The sequence below is a fragment of the Neoarius graeffei genome, chromosome 6 (genome assembly GCF_027579695.1).
Source record: "Neoarius graeffei isolate fNeoGra1 chromosome 6, fNeoGra1.pri, whole genome shotgun sequence".
NCBI classification, from domain to species: domain Eukaryota; kingdom Metazoa; phylum Chordata; class Actinopteri; order Siluriformes; family Ariidae; genus Neoarius; species Neoarius graeffei.
In genome coordinates this window covers 1,772,198-1,794,364 of record NC_083574.1, presented here as the reverse complement: position 1 = coordinate 1,794,364, position 22,167 = coordinate 1,772,198, and the positions used below count along the sequence as shown (strand labels likewise).

Here is a 22,167-nt window from a genome sequence, read left to right as displayed (position 1 = left end):
CTTCTTGGTTGATTATGATTATTTTTGCATTTTTTATTTCTGGCAAAAAAAAAAACCCCAAAACATCACTTTATTTAAAAAACAAACAAACCACACGCACACATTCATCTTGTTACGTCATAAAGTTTGCATGCCAAAGACTTTGAATTATTTGAAATATTCTTCCCTGAGATGCTTTTGTAAAGTTTGGGGTTTTTGTTTTTCGTTTTTTTTTAAACTATGGTATAAAACCCCTGAGGATAAAACAAGCTGATTTTGGATGTCCCTTTAAATTTAAACATGTAAATAGCATTTGCTCTAATCGGCTCAGAGTAAAGCTATTTACATATTTAAAATCCATGCTAAAACAAAACATTACTTTGTGTTCACTATCATTTCCGGGGTGCCAATAATAGTGGCACATGTGTTTTTCTTGAAAATAATAATTTCTTGATGAGGGATTTATTTTTCTTTGAATAAATTTATTTCCACTAAAGGTTGGGGGCAGGTGTGTGTGTGTGTGTGTGAGTGAAATTAATTAAACAGTTAGTTAGTTAGTTAGTTAGTTAATTAATTCATTAATTAATTGAATTAAATGTATTCATCATAATGAAATAATAAATTCCTAATCAATCAGCTATTAATTAAAATTAGTACTAAATAAATAACCTGTGTATAGTGAGTTAAATTAATTTATATAAATTTGAAAAATGATAATTAAATAATGAATCATACATTGAATATCAAATATAGGATATGAATTAATCTACAGTGCATTATGTAAATTAGATGAATAATTAGATGACAAATGTATTCAGAAACTTTATGATTTGCATATAATTAATTAATGAATAAATAATGAGTAATTATTGTGGTTTATTACCGGGTTAAACCTGAACAGGAAGTACAGGATATCAGTTGGATATAAGTTTTTTGTCTTTGATTGATGTCCCTTTATTTTTGTCCTTTTCCAGGTACGTGTACATGTTTGACTTTTTTAGAAATAGATACAATCCTCTCTCTCTCTCACACACACACACACACACACACACACACACACACACACACACACCATCAATCAGAGCCTTTAACAGAGCACATGTCTGTGGCAGTAAATCACACTGCTGTGTTTCAGACAGGTGCGTTTTTATTTTTTATTCCTGTCCTTGAACAGAAGTGTTCACACACACACACACACACACTCTCTCTCTCTCACACACACACACACACACACACACACACACACACACACACACACACACACACAGTGACCCAATCAGATATGATATTTCACTGATCCTGTGTTAACACTGTCGAGTTCTTTGCCGGCTGATGGTTGAATATTTCTAGAAAGTTCTGTTGGGAGTGTGAAGGTTAAAGGGGCCCGTCGGGTTCCACAGGGAGCCGGGAAAGGACAAACAGGAGAACTCATTCAGGTGCTTTCTCTCAGGGTGTCTAAAGTCTAATCTGATATTCTGATTGTGTTTTGATCTTCTGGAAATAGTGAGTCACTTTTATTAGAAAGCACGCACGTGCACACACACACACACAAAATGATTGTACTTTAGACATAAAATCAAGTGATAAAAATTGAAGTGATTCATTGTGGCAACATGATGATGATCCATGGTGTGAAAAACAGGAACACAAACCACAGAACACTGAAAAGTCACAAATAGAACAGTGTAACGGAGGGAACAGTGTAGTAGGCAGAACAGTGTAACGGAGGGAACAGTGTAATAGGCAGAACAGTGTAACGGAGGGAACAGTGTAATAGGCGGAACAATGTAACGGAGGGAACAGTGTAATAGGCGGAACAATGTAACGGAGGGAACAGTGTAATAGGTGGAACAGTGTAACGGAGGGAACAGTGTAGTAGGCAGAACAGTGTAACGGAGGGAACAGTGTAATAGGCGGAACAGTGTAACAGAGGGAACAGTGTAATGGAGGGAACAGTGTAATAGGCGGAACAGTGTAACAGAAGGAACAGTGTAACAGAGGGAACAGTGTAATAGGCGGAACAGTGTAACGGAGGGAACAGTGTAATAGGCGGAACAGTGTAACAGAGGGAACAGTGCAATAGGCAGAACAGTGTAACAGAGGGAACAGTGTAATGGAGGGAACAGTGTAATAGGTGGAACAGTGTAACAGAGGGAACAGTGTAATAGGCGGAACAGTGTAATGGAGGGAACAGTGTAATGTAGGGAACAGTGTAATGGAGGGAACAGTGTAACAGAGGGAACAGTGTAATGGAGGGAACAGTGTAGTAGGCAGAACAGTGTAACAGAGGGAACAGTGTAATGGAGGGAACAGTGTAATAGGCAGAACACTATAACAGAGGGAACAGTGTAATAGGCGGAACAGTGTAACAGAGGGAACAGTGTAATAGGCGGAAGAGTGTAACGGAGGGAACAGTGTAATGGAGGGAACAGTGTAACAGAAGGAACAGTGTAACAGAGGGAACAGTGTAACAGAGGGACCAGTGTAATAGGCGGAACAGTGTAATGGAGGGAACAGTGTAATAGGCGGAACAGTGTAACAGAGGGAACAGTGTAATAGGCGGAACAGTGTAACAGAGGGAACAGTGTAATAGGCGGAAGAGTGTAACGGAGGGAACAGTGTAATGGAGGGAACAGTGTAACAGAAGGAACAGTGTAACAGAGGGACCAGTGTAATAGGCGGAACAGTGTAATGGAGGGAACAGTGTAATAGGCGGAACAGTGTAACAGAGGGAACAGTGTAATAGGCGGAACAGTGTAACAGAGGGAACAGTGTAATAGGTGGAACAGTGTAATGGAAGGAACAGTGTAATAGGCAGAACAGTGTAACGGAGGGAACAGTGTAATGGAGCGAACAGTGTAATAGGCGGAACAGTGTAACAGAGGGAACAGTGTAACAGAGGGAACAGTGTAATGGAGGGAACAGTGTAATAGGCAGAACAGTGTAACAGAGGGAACAGTGTAATGGAGGGAACAGTGTAATGGAGGGAACAGTGTAATAGGTGGAACAGTGTAACAGAGGGAACAGTGTAATAGGTGGAACAGTGTAATGGAGGGAACAGTGTAATAGGCGGAACAGTGTAACAGAGGGAACAGTGTAATGGAGCGAACAGTGTAATAGGCGGAACAGTGTAACAGAGGGAACAGTGTAACAGAGGGAACAGTGTAATGGAGGGAACAGTGTAATAGGCAGAACAGTGTAACAGAGGGAACAGTGTAATGGAGGGAACAGTGTAATAGGTGGAACAGTGTAACAGAGGGAACAGTGTAATAGGCGGAACAGTGTAATAGGTGGAACAGTGTAACAGAGGGAACAGTGTAATAGGCGGAACAGTGTAATAGAGGGAACAGTGTAATAGGCGGAACAGTGTAACGGAGGGAACAGTGTAATAGGCGGAACAGTGTAATGGAGGGAACAGTGTAATAGGCGGAACAGTGTAACAGAGGGAACAGTGTAACGGAGGGAACAGCGTAATAGGTGGAACAGTGTAATAGAGGGAACAGTGTAATAGGCGGAACAGTGTAACGGAGGGAACAGTGTAATAGGTGGAACAGTGTAATGGAGGGAACAGTGTAATAGGCAGAACAGTGTAATGGAGGGAACAGTGTAATGGAGGGAACAGTGTAATGGAGGGAACAGTGTATGGAGGGAACAGTGTAACACTGTTGTAAATATTACAGTGTAACAAATACTTTTCACTTTCTGTATTTATTTCTCAGTGTTACACACACAGACACACAGACACACACACTGTGTTATATACAGTAACATCCTGCTCACTGTCCTCCACCAGCAGCATCGAACATCTTCTTCCTGCCCTCCATCCCTGACATGGCCTCCACATTCTTACGCCAGTCTCCCACCTCGCTGGTCAGCACCTACACACACACACACACACACACACACACACACACACACACACACACACACAGAGGTATTGTTGTATATTTTTGCACATATTCCCCTTTTTTAATGTATTGACATTTAAATGAATGCATTTGTATTTATTGGTTTTTAATTAATTAATTAATTAATTAATTAATTAATTAATTAATTAATTAATGTTTTGTTTTATTCAAGCTATTTTGGGACCTGCTGCCACATAACATCATCACACAACAGTGGAATCAGGCCTAATGTCACTTTTCACATTAATAATTGTCGTTCTGAAAAGTTCTTGGGCTGTTTTTTTTTAAATCTTATTAAATAATTAATTAAGAAAATAGAAATAATGTCAATAAACAGCTACAGGTAGAAAGTCGATATTTTTTTCTGGGAGTTTATTAGACTTTCTGGGGTTTTTTTGTATTTAAAAAAATGTCTGTGGTTGTCATTTTGTGTCCGATTTATTCATATAAGGATGTTAAAATAAGTAAATACTTTAATGATATTAATTAAATAAATTATTTATGTAAGAGTACAAGTCACAATATTCCCACCTTCCTGTTTTTTTTTAAATATGCATATAGATATTTTTTCTGAGTGTAATTTCTAATATAATGAATAGTCTGGTTGTTTAGCAGGGCTTCTGCAATTTTTTTTATTTAATTATATACTTTTTATTTTATGTTTGGTTTTACTGTTTTGGTATAAAATGTTCTGTGACATTCAGTGTATTCCCAAATCAAATTCACTTTCTCAGCATCTTCTAAAGGAAGTAGAACATCATTCATGCAAAACAAACAAAAACTTTTGTTTCACTTTGGTTTTGATCATTTTTAAAAAATTCATTAAGTTTGTCAGTTATTTCAAATGAAAAAAAATGTCATTCATAATCGTGTGTGTGTGTGTGTGTGTGTGTGTGTGTGTGTGTGTGTGTACCTTCTCCTGTTTAATGTCCTCCTTCTTGACGGACTTGAGGTTTCCCCGGAGGTCCATGGAGCTTTTGTGTTTGGAGCCGAGTAAAGCTCTCATCATCTCATCAGCCGACACTCGAACCTTCCTCAGAGCCGGCTTCTTAAATTTACCCCCGAGATCCTGCACCTTCAGCTTCAACTCGTGAATCTGCATCACACACACACACACACACACACACACACACACACACACACACATATATTACTCCATGGAGCACCTCGATCCGTCTCAGCACTCGAGTTCATGGTGTGTGTTTCTCACGTCTTTATTGTTCTTGTTGACTTTAGCTTCAAAGTCGTATCTCTCTTCATCCACCACATCGATTTTAGCATGAAGCTGTCGACACAGTGTCTACACACACACACACACACACACACACACACACACACACACACACACACACACACATTACAGACCATTTCAGTGAAACTCTGTCTCTATCTATCTATCTATCTATCTATCTATCTATCTATCTATCTATCTATCTATCTATCTATCTATCTATCTATCTCTTATCAGCTGCTGAGAATTTTTCTTCTTTATCTTCATATCATCATATTATTTGTTTTTTTAATTTCCTGTACTTATTTGACTCACTGCAAATGTGTTGTTGTTGATTTTGTTTGTATTAATGGATCAGTGTGAAATTTTACTTCTCAACTAAAAGTATTTTTATTCTTTTTCTGATAAAACATTAATCACAACTAACTTTATAACTTCAGTTAATTATAACTGTTTTTTTTCTATAATTTGTTGCTCAATTTAGAGAAACAATGATATAGAGACTTGGGCGTGGTCATTGATTTATGGAATTCACTTTGCACATGAGAATATTTCTTTTTTATTTTATTACTAGTATACATTTCTATCTAATATCTCATTTTAATTTTTTTATCTTAATGTAATTGTGATTTTTTTTTCTTTTTTTTATTGTCTCACACAAGCTGCCACTAGAATTTCCTTTGTGATGATTGAAGCCGATCTTCTCGTCCCGTCACTCACCTGGAGATCTTCCATGGAGAGACTGGAAATCTGTAGTGGTGGGAGTTTCTCACCCAGGTAGCGCACCTTCTCCTCATCACGTGTCACCTTTTCCTGCTCCAAATCATCCATCGCCCTCTGCAGAAGCAGCATCTGAACACACACACACACCTTTAAACTATGCACAGGGTTTTAGACACGTCACATGTCCTGTTTCACGTATTAACACACGTGTTTTTTCTTATTCACATTTTTGCACATGAATTGTTTATTTTCAGGTGTTTTTTACATAAATCTTTATTCTCATGTTATTTTACATGCTGTTTATCTTGAATGAATGAATGAATGAATGAAACCTTTATTGCCCCGAGGGGAATTTATCTTGCACTTAGGAGCCATAAATTACATAAAACAAAACAACACTTAAACATGCAGACTTACACAATAATACATAGAATAACAAACATATCTAAAATATATATATATATATATATATATATATATATATATATATATATATATATATATATATAAAAGGTGCATACTTTAGAATGGTGTCAACCTGTCTGAATTCAACCTGTTTAGCAGCTGTTTATCTTAATTTTTTTACAATGATTTATTCATTTTCATGTGTTAATTTTTCACGTGTGGTTTGATTTATCACGTATTATTCTCACCAGGACACATGTGCAGCTTTTCCATATTTTTATCACATAAAAAATCATCATGCATGTGAATTCTTTTTCTGCAAGGGACAAACAACTTGACTTCTAAGGCAAATTAAAAAATAGATATATAGATCAGATTAGATCAGACTCACACTTACCTTCAGTGAGAGTTTCCTTGAGGCTGAGATCTTAGACTTGGGCTAGAAAGAAAATACATATATACATATACATAAATACATATATATATATATATATATATATATATATATATATATATATATATATATATATATATATATATATAGTAATTATTCTTCATCTCACACCGACTACTTTGTTGTTGATATTTTTAAGTGCACTTGAAAAAAGGAAAGTACCTTCACATTGGCCCGAGGGCGCATTGGCGAGGGAGCATTCTGAACACAACAAACAAACAACAAACAAACAAACAAATAAAACAATCCAGCATCATTACTGTTGGTGAACTTCATCCAAACCAAGTTTAAGATTCAGGCTCTAAAGATAATTTGTCTTTCTCAGAAATAGAAACTAAAATAAACTTTATTTACTCCTGATTTAAATATATTTAATACATTTTAAATAAGCAAATATATTTTTTGTCTAAATGTATTTGATGAAATTGAAAACACTTACACTATTGTAGAGGTTTCAGCAGAAAATTGGAGAGAAAAAAAATCAAAATTTTAATGTAATGTATAGACATGAATAAAATGAATAAAATCATATATTGGTGGAAAATACATTTTTTAAATGAATAAAAAAAATATTTTTAATGAATTCTACTCACTCATCAGCCATCGTGAGAATCTGTTATGCGACAGAAAACAGAAAGGAGTTGATTTAGATGTTTAAAAAGTGTACAAAGAGACTGAGTGAGTTATCTGGTTATTATTTTATTATATATATAAATTTTTTATTTTATGTGTGAAAAAAATCAGTTATCTTGGTATTATATATATATATATATATATATATATATATATATATATATATATATATATATTTGAGCTTTAGCTGTACAGTATGTATATAGTGAAGAAGAAAGTAAAAAAATATCATTAAGAACATCTTAGTGAGTGAAAATATACTGAAAGTAGTTAAATGATTGTGTTTCCTATAAAAGATAACAATAACGCTCATAAGTTTATTATTAACTCTATTTTGAGACAATTTATTTTTAAGCTTTAAATTTATTTTCTTGTTTTATATTTTTATGGATAATTTTGCTAATTTTAAATTCCATTTCTTGTAAGAAATATAATTAAAAATATCTGCCAATAGAAAAATTAAATTTAAAGCTTAAAATAGTGAAATATGTCTAGAAATAGCCTTAATAATAATAATAATAATAATAATAATAATAATAATAATAATAATAATAATAATAATCTTATATTTGGTTTATTGCAATCTTATTAGAGGAAACAGTAGATAAATGTGATGAGATTCAAGATATTGTAATAAAATGTTTTCTGCAGCGAGTAAAATGTGAAAGAATCTTACAGTCAGAGTAAAACAGACGTGTGTGTGTGTGTGTGTGTGTGTGTGTGTGTGTGTGTGTGTGTGTGTGTGTGTGTGTGTGTGTGTCCAGGTGACTTTAAACTGAAATAAATGATAGAAGGACGGTACCTGATGAAGAGAGATGCTGCCTGTGGAGACGGACGTGGACACTGAAACCTTGGGACACAGAGACAAAGACAAAGGGGTTTTATGTGTGTGACTGAGGGACAGACAGATGGCAACTAAATAATTATAGCACAGGAATTCTACTGAATAGACAGCTGTCTTTACCATGACAAAAGCCAACGTGTGTGTGTGTGTGTGTGTGTGTGTGTGTGTGTGTGTGTGTGTGTGTGTGTGTGTGTGTGTGTGTGTGTGTTGAAGAATAGACTTACCCGTCCTTGGACACAAGGACAAAGCAAAATAAATCTTCTTTAGTTCTCAAACTTTTTATGTTTAGAATACATTTTAAATTTTTTTTTATTTATCTATTAATTTATTTATCCCTGTGACCTCTCACACAACATTCAGCTAAAACAGTAAAGATCAGAAAGGTCATTTTGAGTCTCGATACTGATCTAAAGACACTGATCACCGAGTGCAGCTCCTTCATCAGGATTCAACTAAAAAAAGACATTAATTTGAATTCAATGCTGAGGCTGTAAAGTTCACACCTCATCGAGTGAAACACACAGTGCATACCAGTATACAGTGCAAACCTCAACAACATAAACACACAACACCGAACATTAGAAAGCATCTCAGTTGACTGGGGTTGATTAATTCTCTCTAACAGCAGCTCTGACAGTAGTGGAGCTGCACATCACAGGGTTATATCAATTACCTCATTCTAATTATAATACAATCTCGTTTCTATAGTAACAGCTCATTCACAGCATTTTGGGTTTATTAATGTTAAAAGAGAGAATAAAGAGATGCTGGTGAGAGAGCGAGTGTTTATCGCTGCTGTAGCGTAAGTGACAGCAGGAACTGAGTCCTTTCACAAATATTACCTGTAGGAATAAAAAGTATGATGTCATTCTTTAATAAATAAAATTTGCAATCGTTGGGAAGTTGCTGTGGTGTAAGAGGAATAAAACACTCAGGGATGTGCAGTGAGAGGAAATTAACTCCACCTCCAGGATAATCACAGCAACTCCACCTCATCACTCCATCACTCTGCGGATGAAACTCGAATCAATGAATTTCATGCTGGACATTTAAACAAAGTGTAAAGTTTATAAAGTTAAATCTCAGCTGTGCTCCAATCATCTGCATCTGTGGGTGTATTTATTTATGAATTAATCTCTTGGCCGAAACTCGTGTAGTTGATCGATTCCACAGACACAAAACTAGATTAAAAAAAAAACAAACTACACCCAAAATTAAAGCATTTATACACACTGTTAGAAAATTAAAGAAAAAACCCTCTGTCTAGAAACCAAAAGGGTTCTTTTTTCTGCTTGTGGAACCTTTAAAGGGTCTGTGTTGAAAAATTTGAACAGGGTTCTCTTTTCAGAACAGGTTCCAGGTAAAGGTTCCTGTCTGGAAAAACTGAATATTGTAAAGAACTCACAAGGGATTGGGAAACACCGGAATTCCCAGGATCTCGGAATTCAGAAACATCCATGCGCACGTGTGAAACGAAAACATCATCTCAGAACTTATAACAAACAAACTAACGGAATAAATAAATATCAAGTAAATAAATAAATATGATTTAAATAAAAAATACAATTTTAAACACGTAAGCAAATTAATCAATATGGACATAAACAAATAAATAAACCTACATTTGAGTAAATAAGTATTTGTGCATGAGAGTTTGTGTGAGAGATGAAAGAGCGCTGCGTCTCAGCCTCAACACTAAACCTGTATTTAGACTATTTAATCATCAACCTTTCCTCTGTCACAGGAGAGGCATGTGTGTTCCCAGAGTATGCACCACTGTGGCCATCCATCACACACACACACACACACACACACACACACACACACACACACACACAGTGATGAGAATGTCTCTGAGTGAATGTGCCAATATTAGCGCATTTCCACCAAAGGACACAAAAGAATGTGATACACAATCTGTGTGTGTGTGTGTGTGTGTGTGGCTGAGGTCATCCAACAATGTAATAATAGAATATAATTATAGGATTGATGGTGTTGTGTTGATCTTCAGTAGGGTTTTGTGGTTAAGTCTCAGACTTTATACTGTATCTGAGATCCTGTGAAATGTTCATGAGTGTAAATTCATCCACAGAGATTAGAGCTGTATAAACACCTTATACACTGCACTTACATATAACTTCTTCTTGTCTTCTTGGTGCCTTTTATGCCTCAATGGCATGTAGGGCAGCAACAAAAGTTTTCCACCTCTGTCTGTCCTGGGCAAGTTGTTGGATGGTGCCCCATGTGTGGTTCTTATATATCTCATCTCATTATCTGTAGCCGCTTTATCCTTCTACAGGGTCGCAGGCGAGCTGGATCCTATCCCAGCTGACTACGGGCGAAAGGCGGGGTACACCCTGGACAAGTCGCCAGGTCATCACAGGGCTGACACATAGACACAGACAACCATTCACACTCACATTCACACCTACGCTCAATTTAGAGTCACCAGTTAACCTAACCTGCATGTCTTTGGACTGTGGGGGAAACCGGAGCACCCGGAGGAAACCCACGCGGACACGGAGAGAACATGCAAACTCCGCACAGAAAGGCCCTCGCCGGCCACGGCGCTCGAACCCAGAACCTTCTTGCTGTGAGGTGACAGCGCTAACCACTACACCACCGTGCCGCCCTATATAATTTGTATATACTTATATATTTCACTCATTTTAGTGTTAAAATACACACATACACTCTCTGGTCACTTTAATAGGAACTTGTTGTTGATTCTAAGATTCCTGTTCTTGGCTGCAGGAGTGGAACCCAGTGTGTTCTTCTGCTGTTGCTGAGATGCTTTTCTGCTCACCACAGTTGGAAAGAGTGATTATACAAGTTACTATATCCTTCCTGGCAGCTTGGGTGGTACGGTGGTGTAGTGGTTATCACTGTCGCCTCACAGCAAGAAGGTTCTGGGTTCGAGCCCAGCAGCTGACGAGGGCCTTTCTGTGTGGAGTTTGCATGTTCTCCCCATGTCTGTGTGGGTTTCCTCCAGGTGCTCTGGTTTCCCCCACAGTCCAAAGACATGCTGGTTAGGATAACATGGGGCAGCCATACACCACCGTGCCGCCCATATATATATATACAAACTCACTGGCCACTGCTACATGCCATGGAGATGAAAATGCTACGCTGGTCTCAAGGACTCTCTCTATTAGACCATGTGGAAAATACAGAAATCTGTAGGAAAATGCAGGTGATTCCAATCACTACAAAGATGAGAGAGTGGCACCTCTGATGGTATGGCCATATCATGCGAAGGTCAGACGGAGCATTGGCTAAGTCTGCAACAGCACTGGACATTCCAGGCAAGCAGCCACATGGAAGACCCAGAAAGAGATGGGCTGACTCAATAATGGAGGACCTAAAGTCCATAAAAGCAAAACCAGAGGATGTCTTTGACTGGAGTGAGTGGAGACAGCTGAGTCGAGGGGTGGACCCTGCACCCATGTGGGACTAACGCGAAGAAGAAGAAGATATATGTATAAAATTTCAGTAGTTTTCCAGAACAAAATGAAATGTTCCAGAAAAATGTTTGTTTGTCATCGTCCAGCAATCACAATAATCACCTTTCACCGATTTGTGAAAGACGCAAACTAGCGACCTTTAGATATTTCAGAGAGACAATAGCAACTTCTGAAAAGAGTTTTGGCAGCGCTGTATGTGACGTATGCAAATTAGACGTGGTTACGCACTGTGATGTCATCACGCAATCTAGCGACTTTTAGTCACATTTCATGGAGTCGATTTTTTTTTCTTGCACTGTTTGTGAGGGATTTTGTGCACTTTGGCAACCCTGACTGCATGTCAGTGTTTGAGCTAAAGCTCTCTCAGCCTTCTGCACTGTTTATCTGCAACAAACTGCATTATTCATACATTACAGACACCCTCTAGCCCAGAAAACGCGAACACATGATCTTTAATAGGTCGGATATCATCTGAGCTTCACATTTAAAGCGCTTCTCCTCAGCGTTCTGTCAGGAATAACATTACACTCCGTGCTATGGGAGCTAAAGGGACGCCAGGCCGATGGACCGCCAGATTAAAATTAAAGTTTTGGTGTTTTTACAACTTTAATTAAACACTGATATCAGGTGAGTACTGAACCATTTTTTAAGTGAGAAAAATGAACAACCCCCGTTAGCTTTACTCGCTAACCTAGCCGTGTTAAGGGTCTTGTTAGCAGGCTGCTATAGTGGCTAACAGGGGGAGTCCGAAATGGCTTTCAATTGGACTTTAAGTGCACTAAGTAGGGTGTAAGACACCATTATACTGTGGATCCATGGAAGGGAGCACGCGCCGTTTGGAATTCAGCCAACCAGATGTGGGGTTCGAGAGAGAGTGCGCGCGCCCTGTTTTATGGTTACGTCCTAAACCACGTCCACTGTACTAAAAAGTGCGCCTAAACGATCCACTCTAGCGCACTATTGTAGTTTACGTTATAGTGCAGTAGTATGAGATTTAGAATACGGCCCCGTTAGTTCTCGCAATCTCGACAGCGATGTAGCTCATTAGCTCGCTGTGGCAGGTGAAAGAAGCTTCTGCGGAACTGACTTTTGTAGCTAATAAGTTTACATATTTAACTCATTATTTTCGAGTTTTTCTTCTAACTGTTTAAAGAAACAGAGCTAATTGAGTTAGATCGTCGGGTGACTAAAATATTAGCTGTAGAAGAGATGGTACGTCCAAAAATATGCCTGTGTAAAAAAAAAATATTATTAAAATATATATCGTTTAAAAAAACACGCCAATTGTGTGAGATTTGCTGAATTTTCTTAAAGATATTTATGGAAGTTAAATAAGTTACGCGTAATAATTATTGTTTATTATTGTGGGAGGTAAAGGAGAGCAACTGGACTTGCTTGAAGATTCTTGAAGGCGTTTCACCTCACAACCCAAAGGCTTCTTCAGTTCTGTCTGACTGATGGGGAGCATCAGCTATTTATCCTCTCATGGATGAAAAGCAATCCTAAGGTGAAGTTGAGTCATCCTGTTGGGGCGGGTCACTGGGGGCTGGGGGCGGGTCTCTGGGGGCTGGGTGTGGGTCACTGGGGGCTGGGTGTGGGTCACTGGGGGCGGGTCTCTGGGGGCTGGGTGTGGGTCACTGGGGGCGGGTCTCTGGGGGCTGGGTGTGGGTCACTGGGGGCGGGTCACTGGGGGCTGGGGGCGGGTCACTGGTGCGGGTCCCTGGGGGCTGGGGGCGGGTCTCTGGGGGGGGGTCCCTGGGGGCTGGGGGCGGGTCTCTGGGGGCTGGGGGCGGGTCTCTGGGGGGGGGTCCCTGGGGGCTGGGGGCGGGTCTCTGGGGGGGGGGTCCCTGGGGGCTGGGGGCGGGTCTCTGGGGGCGGGTTGCTGGGGGCTGGGTGTGGGTCACTGGGGGCTGGGTGTGAACAGCCTAGAGAGTCGTTGGGGCGATCAGTGGGTTGTTGGTTCTCTCTGTCCTCCTGTGAGTCACTGCAAACAGCTGGGTTTTGGTGTGCATTCAGTTGTGCCAAGGACTGCATTGTAGGTGGCTGATAAATGGTGTCTTAGACCCCCACCTCTGTTCAGTGATGGCCGTTCCAGGTTGACAAAAATGGCTTCTTTAACTCCTCGCTCATACCAACGATCCTCTCTGGCTAAAATGCGTACGTTGCAATCCTGAAATGAGTGTCCTTTATTGTTAAAGGGCACATCTTGGGTATATTTTTAGAAGCAAGATCAGTGTAATTCTCCTATTTTATATTAAACTTTGGTCAAATATCTGCCACACTGTGCATTTTGTGCAATTCTTTTACCTTGCGCAATACCAGAAAAATCCAGCTGAAATCAAGCCATTTGAGGCGAATTGGTCCGCCTCTGAAAAAACTTGCCATTTGCATTTCCTGGCAAACATTGATTTTCGTGACGTCGTGTGCGGGACACCTCCTTCTGAATCCTACATCAGCACTGGTTTGTTTATGAGAAAACGACCTGGTGGTTTTCTGCGAATTTCTTCAACGTTATCACGTAATTATTAAAATGGTTAACAGATGTATCGTAGGAGGGTGTTGCAACACCAATCTTGATGGGATTAGTACTCATCGTTTCCCAAAAGACCGGACAATGAGAGAGAAATGGGAGCACCTGGTCTACACAGGCTGTGCACTGAAACCGTGCAAAGCTCGCGCAGCCTGCTGGCGCTTCCGCAGGTGACGTCACGAATCCGGCTCCAGACTCGCTTGGGATTTTTTCAGACGTGTTTTGTTATTTTATTTTTTTCTGCTGTAGACAGATGGCCTTGTGCAAAATTACCCTTCTGGATGAGTGTGTAAAGGGACAGACTTTCATATAAAAAACCCATTAAATTGGTCCAGGATATGCACTTTAAGATGAAGATAGACAGCAGAGTCCTGGCCTGAGGAGCTGGCTCTCCTGTGTTGAGCCATGCGCCTGTGAAGCGGTTGTTTTGTTTCCACAGTATACGAGTCTGTGCATTCCTCACTGCACTGAAGCTCTGGATTGCATACACTACGCTGTCCTGTTTGTGTCTGGGTATTCTGTCCTTAGGATGGACCAGTTTCTGCTTCAGGGTGTTACTGGGTCTGAAATGTACCGGAATGTTGTGTTTGTAGAAGATCCTCCTGAGTTTCTCAGATAGAACAGAAATGTAGGGAATGACCATGTTCTTGCGTGTAATCCTGTTATCCTCCTTGTCTGTTCTGTTCCTTTTTTTGCTCTTGAAGAAAGCCCAGTTGGGATACCCGCAGTTCTGATACCCGCAGTTCTGAAGTGCTTTCTTGATGTGATTCTGCTCCTTCTCTTTTCCCTCTACCGTTGCAGGAATGTTCTGAGCCCTGTGTTGCAAGGTCCTAATGACCCCCAATTTGTGTTCCAGTGGGTGGTGAGAGTCGAAGAGTAGGTACTGGTCTGTGTGTGGGGTAGGGCTGTGCTCGTTTGCCATCAGTTGCTCACAATATCATACCATATATATCGAGTTAAACGATGTCTTTAATGTATTGTAAGCAGAGGGCGCGAATACGTTTGGCGCCAAAATTATTCAATCACTGAGTCTCGAGACGAGGCCATGGAGACATGGGGGACGTAATTAGTGGCTTGCAGCGTCTGTAGCAGAGCGCATTGAAACTTAACAATCTACTGATAACGACATACCGATTGAGCCACTTCCAGTTGATATTATCCAAGCAAACTTCAGATTTGGGTCACCAAATGTCTAAAGATGTTATGTACTTTGTCATTTGTTGTGTTTCAATAACAAAAGTCAGACAATAAAGGCACAAGTGACAGAGATATTGGATACTAATTAGACAACAAACAGCCATTACGGCATGCTGCTGCCTTAAGACACTGATTCTGATTGGCTGGCTCATAATACACCAGCCAATCAGAATGAGGGTTTCAAAAAGTAGTTTGGATGAAAAAAAGGCTCATTTCTATTGCGCATGCCCTGAGTAACTGGAAGCGCCATTTGTAAATAAAAACGTTTTTGGTTGGAACGGGTTGCAAGCATGAATTTCCGTCGATTTCTGGCATGAAACATGCTTTAAATAAAGTGAAAACTGATGACAGCCTGCTACAGAACCGGGAAATATGCATGAAATGTGTCATATATGGGATTTTCGATTTTCAAGTGAGTAAACGATATCGTATTGCACCCCTGAAAATCGTGCATGATCGAGTATCGCGAGCTGTGAGCACAGCCCTAGTGTGTGGGTTTCCGGTAGACCTCGATGCTAAGGCTTCTAATGTGTACATCACAATCCAAGAAGGCTAGATTATTCCCACTGACGTCCTCACAAGTGAAATTGATGTTGATATCCACTGCATTGATGTGCTTAGAGAAGGCTTCCACCTCATGGGTTTTGATTTTAACCCAGGTGTCATCCACATATCTGAACCAGTGGCTGGGAGCAACTCCTGAAAAAGTGGTCAAAGCTTCATGTATAGATCGGCCACAATAGGGGACACCGGTGAGCCCATGGCGCATCCATGCTTCTGTCTGTAGAAACTTTCATTAAACTGGAAATAGGTGGTGGTCGGGCACAGGTCAAGCAGGGTGCAAATCTGGTCCGTGGTGAGGTTCGTTCTATCCAGTAAGGTGCTGTCTTGAAGGAGTCGTTTTCTAACAGATTCGCCTGCTTCTGTGGTGGGAACGCAGGTCTTCAAGAATCTTCAAGCAAGTCCAGTTGCTCTCTTTTACCACCCACAGTTTACTATGACCTGGATGACTGAGAATCTTCACAGACATATTTTTCATCTCATCTCATTATCTGTAGCCGCTTTATCCTGTCCTACAGGGTCACAGGCGAGCTGGATCCTATCCCAGCTGACTACGGGCGAAAGGCGGGGTTCACCCTGGACAAGTCGCCAGGTCATCACAGGGCTGATACATAGACACAGACAACCATTCACACTCACATTCACACCTACGCTCAATTTAGAGTCACCAGTTAACCTAACCTGCATGTCTTTGGACTGTGGGGGAAACTGGAGCACCCGGAGGAAACCCACGCGGACACAGGGAGAACATGCAAACTCCACACAGAAAGGCCCTCGCCGGCCCCGGGGCTCGAACCCAGACCTTGCTGTGAGGCAACAGCGCTAACCACTACACCACCGTGCCGCCCGGACATGTTTTTATTATTATTTATTTTTTTACATGTTGGTTTCATATTTGGTATATGAACGTGTTAAATGGTGGCTTAGTCGTATTTACTAAAACAATTCAGGATTGACAAATTGTCAGTTTTTACACGTATAATTTTGGTTGCTCTGTATGAATTATTGTGTTGTCCATAAACAAGTCGGCTCTTTTTACGTGAGCGTTCAGAGCCGACTCGTAAATATGATTCGTTTTTAAAACGTGTTTTCTCTTTTGTATTTTAATGAAAACATCAGTCACTGCTATAAAATAGTAATAAAATAACTCAAAATGCTTCTGTATTGTAGAAACTTTCTTTTAAACGTCTGAGCTGTTTGTTTGCATGGATTCATTCCTCTTCAGTAAGCGCATTATTGTGGAAAGGTTTAAGGTTTCTTTCATTTATTAAATCAAATAAAACTTTCAGTAGCGCACGAATGTCCTTGTGGATGAAACATGTGACTGCATGATCGTTTATTAATTCTCACTCTTTAACCGTTTGGGAGCTGAAGGAGTCGACTCTTCTTGGTGAGCAGAGCCAGTTGATCTGACTCACTGAAAAGAGCTGAAATTCCCATCATTAGGGAGTGGTGTCTGTCAGAACCACCTGTTGTGGTCACGTGCTCCTTCTCACCTCTCTCCAGCATCTCTACGTCATCTTACGGCCCATTAAATCGAAAACTAACATTAAGCACTCGTTTGTGTTCTGTTCATTCAGGTTTGTTCTGAATCCGCACCATGCCGGGGAAGCTGAAGGTGAAGATCATGGCGGGCCGACACCTGCCTGTCATGGACCGCGCCAGTGACCTCACTGACGCTTTCGTGGAGGTGAGATCAGCCTTATCCTCACCCAGAGGGGTTTTATTCAATTCTGCACAGGATTTGTGTTTCTTTTTTTTAAATCTCTAATCAGTTTATGTTTGTCTTTTCATGATACAGTTAAAGACCTTACTTCTTTCTTTATTCGTTTATGAAGGAAACTATCACTACGTTCAGACTGCAACCTGAAACGACCCATATCCGATTTGTTGTGAAATCTGATTTTTTTTGTTAGGCCGTTCACATTACCAATTATATGAGACTTGTATGCGATCTCCAATATGAACGGAAAACGACCCAAAAGTGTCCCGCATGCGCAAATTGACATGTAAAAAGCACATCTACGTAATACGTAAAAAAAAAAAAAAAGTGCACTCAAGTAAAGCATGGAGATGAGGCGAGACCTGGCGATGTGGTTTTTGTGGCGGCGGCAGAACTCGCACAATAATCTGATTAATGTGGGCAGCAGACTAATGAGACCGAAGGTGTCAAATTACTGGAAATTTCCAGAACAATCTTATAATCTTGTAATACAGGACGGTTTAAGTTATAAATCAGTTATAGAAACTGTTTTATTTAATCAGGCTAACAGATCAACATCCAGGTCCCTACCAAATCCACCATTAGCTTGATCAATTCTATAAAAGTCTATTTAAATTCTGAAAACTGTACAAATGTTGTTGTTTTCCACCAAAGAGGCGGGATTAGCCAACGCAGAATGGTGACGTTTATCTCTTGTTGATGACGTGTAGGTTGCATGAATGTGACCTGTCCGGTCAGACTGCAGTCGCATGTGAAAATATCGGATATGCATTGGAATTAGGACCACATATCCAAGAGGCCTGGGTCGCATGTGAAAAAAATCGGATCTGTGTCGTTCAGATTGTCAATAACAAATCGGATACAGGGCGGCACGGTGGTGTAGTGGTTAGCGCTGTCGCCTCACAGCAAGAAGGTCCGGGTTCGAGCCCCGGGGCCGGCGAGGGCCTTTCTGTGTGGAGTTTGCATGTTCTCCCCGTGTTCGCGTGGGTTTCCTCCGGGTGCTCCGGTTTCCCCCACAGTCCAAAGACATGCAGGTTAGGTTAACTGGTGACTCTAAATTGAGCGTAGGTGTGAATGTGAGTGTGAATGGTTGTCTGTGTCTATGTGTCAGCCCTGTGATGACCTGGCGACTTGTCCAGGGTGAACCCCGCCTTTCGCCCGTAGTCAGCTGGGATAGGCTCCAGCTCGCCTGCGACCCTGTAGAACAGGATAAAGCGGCTATAGATAATGAGATGAGATGAAATCGGATACAGGTCGCATATGGGCAAAAAAATCGGATATGATGCAGGGTGCAGTCTGAACGTAGTCTAAATGTAGGAAGTCTTTGATGCATGAAAGGATAAAAAACAGTGGAAAGATATTAGAAAGTGCTGGATTTTTTTGACTGATACACTTTTTTTTTTTTTTAAGTGTTTTTCCCGCTTGTAACACACACACACGTAACTCAACTCATCTATCAGTTAACGGGTTGTTAATGATGAGAGTCATGGATTGTAAAGCAGAAATTACACTTAAAATAATTAACATCTCTTAAAATTGTACATTTGAACCAATCACATCTGATATGCAAATCGTCAGAGGATGACGCAGAACTGGGAAGTAATTAGCTACCGACTAGCGATGTTAGAGAATATTGTTGAACGGGTGATGGTTGTCATGGTAATGATGTATTGTGATGGAGAGGAAATGAGTGTTAATCGACTCTGACAGTGTAAGTAGCTGAGGCTGTTCAGAATGGAGTTGTTTCTAATTTGCATGTCATACATATTCATAGATGCTGTCTTTTTGAATGTTCTTATGATATTTTAAAAAAAAATGTATTTATTGCTTTGGGCGTAAGTCCTGTAAAAGACGCTGACCTCATTACGTTCCCCAGGTGAAGTTTGGAAACACGACTTTTAAAACAGACGTGTGCCCGAAGTCACTAAATCCTCAGTGGAATTCCGAGTGGTTTAAGTTTGAGGTAAAGCAGCTCTGGTGTGTGGTTTATTTATTATTTTTTAATTAAATTGTGATTTTGTTCAGCTTAACATGCCATATCCTGTGTGTGGTGTATTTTTCTCTCTCACTAGGTGGATGATGAGGATTTGCAGGACGAGCCGTTACAGATCACGGTACTGGATCATGACACGTACAGTGCGAACGATGCCATAGGGAAGGTGTACATCGACATCGACCCGCTGCTCTGCAGTGAAGCTGCCACCGTCATCTCCGGCTGGTTTCCCATCTACGACACCATCCATGGTGCGTCCAGATTCACGGTTCTTTCACGTATGCAGTGTTTGCACTGAACCCTGTACCTGGTATGTTCTCCATCTAGAGAGCATCCGGGCGAGTCAACGCTAGTGAAAGTGATTCGACTCGGAATCGATTCACTGCAGAAAGCGAATCAAATATGACGTGTGTGCTTTGGAAACACTTGATGCGACACAAAACATTATAAATGGTTATTTTTACAGCGACCTGATCAGAGTTTTAGATTTTTATCCCTTTTTCTTTTTTTGCTTTGTTTAATTCATGGACAGTTTGAAAAGAAACAAAACCAAAAACACCAGGAGTTCACTGGGATAAACAGATGCCAGAGATGTTGTTTAAACTCTTTACACAGAAATGAACCCTTAAGTGGTTTCCTGAATTATTTAACGCTGATGTTAATTATTAATAATTGTCAGAGACAGAAATATAAAGAACTGCATAAAACAAGACTTCAGTATATTTAATGATCTCATCATTTGGTCATTTTCTAAAACATACAGACCAGCAGGTGAGTTACACGTGCATGCTATAGTTTACACTGTGCTTATTAAAGTTTAATTTAATTTTTTTTTTAAAATATTACCTCGCCTTACTTCAAATAATTTTCACGATGTACAGTTTGTATATTACAGTAACAAAAACAATATATTTATAATGGTTTTGATGGCAGTCTTATTGAACTTCTGTAAAACAGGAAGTGTATAGTGAATGTGGATATTTCTGTTTAATTACACTGTGTGTGTGTGTGTGTGTGTGTGTGTGTGTGTGTGTAGGTATAAGAGGAGAGATCAATGTCCTCGTTAAAGTCGACCTGTTCAATGACCTGAACCGTTTCAGACAGTCTTCCTGCGGAGTGAAGTTCTTCTGTAGTGAGTTGTAATACGGTTCTGCCTGACTCCCGTCTGATCCTCTGTTCGCTCGTCACGTCACTCTGCTCCGTTTCCTCTCCCTGTGTGTTAGTCTGACTCCTGCTCTGTGTGAGTTCTGCTTTATTCAGCGCTGGGTTTCTCTCTCTCTCTCTCTCACTCCCTCAGCCACGTCCATCCCGCGATGCTACCGTGCTGTGATGGTCCACGGCTTCGTGGAGGAGCTGGTGGTTAACGAAGACCCCGAGTACCAGTGGATCGACCGCATACGAACCCCGCGAGCGTCCAACGAGGCCCGGCAAAGACTCATCTCTCTCATGTCAGGTACACACGCTCACGCTGGGCTGAGGACGTGTGTTTACAGTCACGCCATCGTCTTTAGATCATCTGAGTAATTTCTTTTTTTTTTCCTCGATCTTGTTTAACTTTCTGGTAAATAAGTGCTCAGGTTATTTGAATTTTTGACACATCAGACCATACAAATGTGAACATGACCAAACAGTGAGGCTTGGTGTGACGTACAAAAGCATCTTTCGAGCAGAACTTCAGCTTATGAATAATAATCCTACTTCACATTTAGCTCCGATGTATCATCTCAGAGGTGTGAGATGGAAAAGACCAAAAATGAATATGTGAAACCCTCCATCATGCCTTCCAATCTGTCTGTGCTTTGAACTCCTTGGTATTAACTAGCACTCCCTGGAAGCTCCGCCCCCTTCTTCCGTTCCATGCGAGTCATTGCTGTCATGTGGGGAAAATGGTTCAAATACATCTGCATTACATCACCGTCATCCAGACTGCAGGATGATTAACTGCAGAAGTGCAGTGTGAGTGTCTGAGGTGTGTGTGTGTGTGTGTGTGTGTGTGTGTGTGTGTGTGTGCAGGTGAGCTCCAGAGGAAGATTGGGCTCAAGGTGCTGGAGATGGGCGGGAACACCGTGGTTGGCTACCTGCAGTGTTTTGACCTGGAAGGAGAATCTGGCTTGGTTGTGCGTGCCATCGGTACCGCCTGCACCCTCGACAAAATCAGCAACACACACGCACCTACAGGGGCCACCAACCCCTCGAACTCCTCTCCGTCAAAGGATATAAAAGAGTGAGTAATGTCACATTTGTGTAAAAAAATAAAATAAAATAAATAAATAAATAAATAAAAAAAACACACACACACCAAGAACTCCTGCACGAGTGCATGAGCTGAGAATTTCTTGCACTGTTTACACTGTGTTCACACGTGGTGGTGGTTTATTTTTTTATTTGTTTGTTTGTTTGTTTGTTTGTTTGTTTGTTTATTTATTTTTGTTCTGATGAGTAACCTTACCATCTACACAGACACACACACACACACACACACAGTATATAAAACAATGAAACGGCAGATGAACCAATCAACA

At 40.4% G+C, this 22,167-nt stretch overlaps 2 protein-coding genes across 5 annotated transcripts in view; one reads left to right on the top strand and one right to left on the bottom strand.

Moving 5' to 3' along the window:
• Positions 1–3,668: 3,668 nt before the first annotated feature.
• Positions 3,669–6,909, bottom strand: tnni1c (troponin I, skeletal, slow c). Its single transcript, XM_060923174.1, has 6 exons — positions 6,863–6,909; positions 6,644–6,685; positions 5,839–5,970; positions 5,098–5,187; positions 4,801–4,983; positions 3,669–3,857 (listed from the first exon to the last, which is right to left on the bottom strand). The coding sequence occupies exons 1-6, from the start codon at positions 6,884–6,886 to the stop codon at positions 3,756–3,758; spliced, it is 573 nt and encodes a 190-aa protein (XP_060779157.1). The 5' UTR covers positions 6,887–6,909; the 3' UTR covers positions 3,669–3,755.
• Positions 6,910–11,927: 5,018 nt separating this feature from the next.
• c2cd5 (C2 calcium dependent domain containing 5) overlaps positions 11,928–22,167 on the top strand; it is a 46,657-nt gene continuing 36,417 nt past the window's right edge. Inside the window, exons 1-8 of one of the 4 annotated variants that reach the window (XM_060923172.1) lie at positions 11,928–12,268; positions 13,019–13,148; positions 17,510–17,619; positions 19,529–19,615; positions 19,725–19,896; positions 20,682–20,777; positions 20,943–21,098; positions 21,659–21,869. In XM_060923172.1, the coding sequence (XP_060779155.1) occupies positions 17,530–17,619; positions 19,529–19,615; positions 19,725–19,896; positions 20,682–20,777; positions 20,943–21,098; positions 21,659–21,869 (812 nt within the window). In that variant the 5' untranslated portion in view covers positions 11,928–12,268; positions 13,019–13,148; positions 17,510–17,529. Of the gene's footprint in view, positions 12,269–12,638; positions 12,854–13,018; positions 13,149–17,509; positions 17,620–19,528; positions 19,616–19,724; positions 19,897–20,681; positions 20,778–20,942; positions 21,099–21,658; positions 21,870–22,167 lie in introns of those variants that run through there. The other 3 variants (XM_060923173.1, XM_060923170.1, XM_060923171.1) reach the window with 3 other exon arrangements.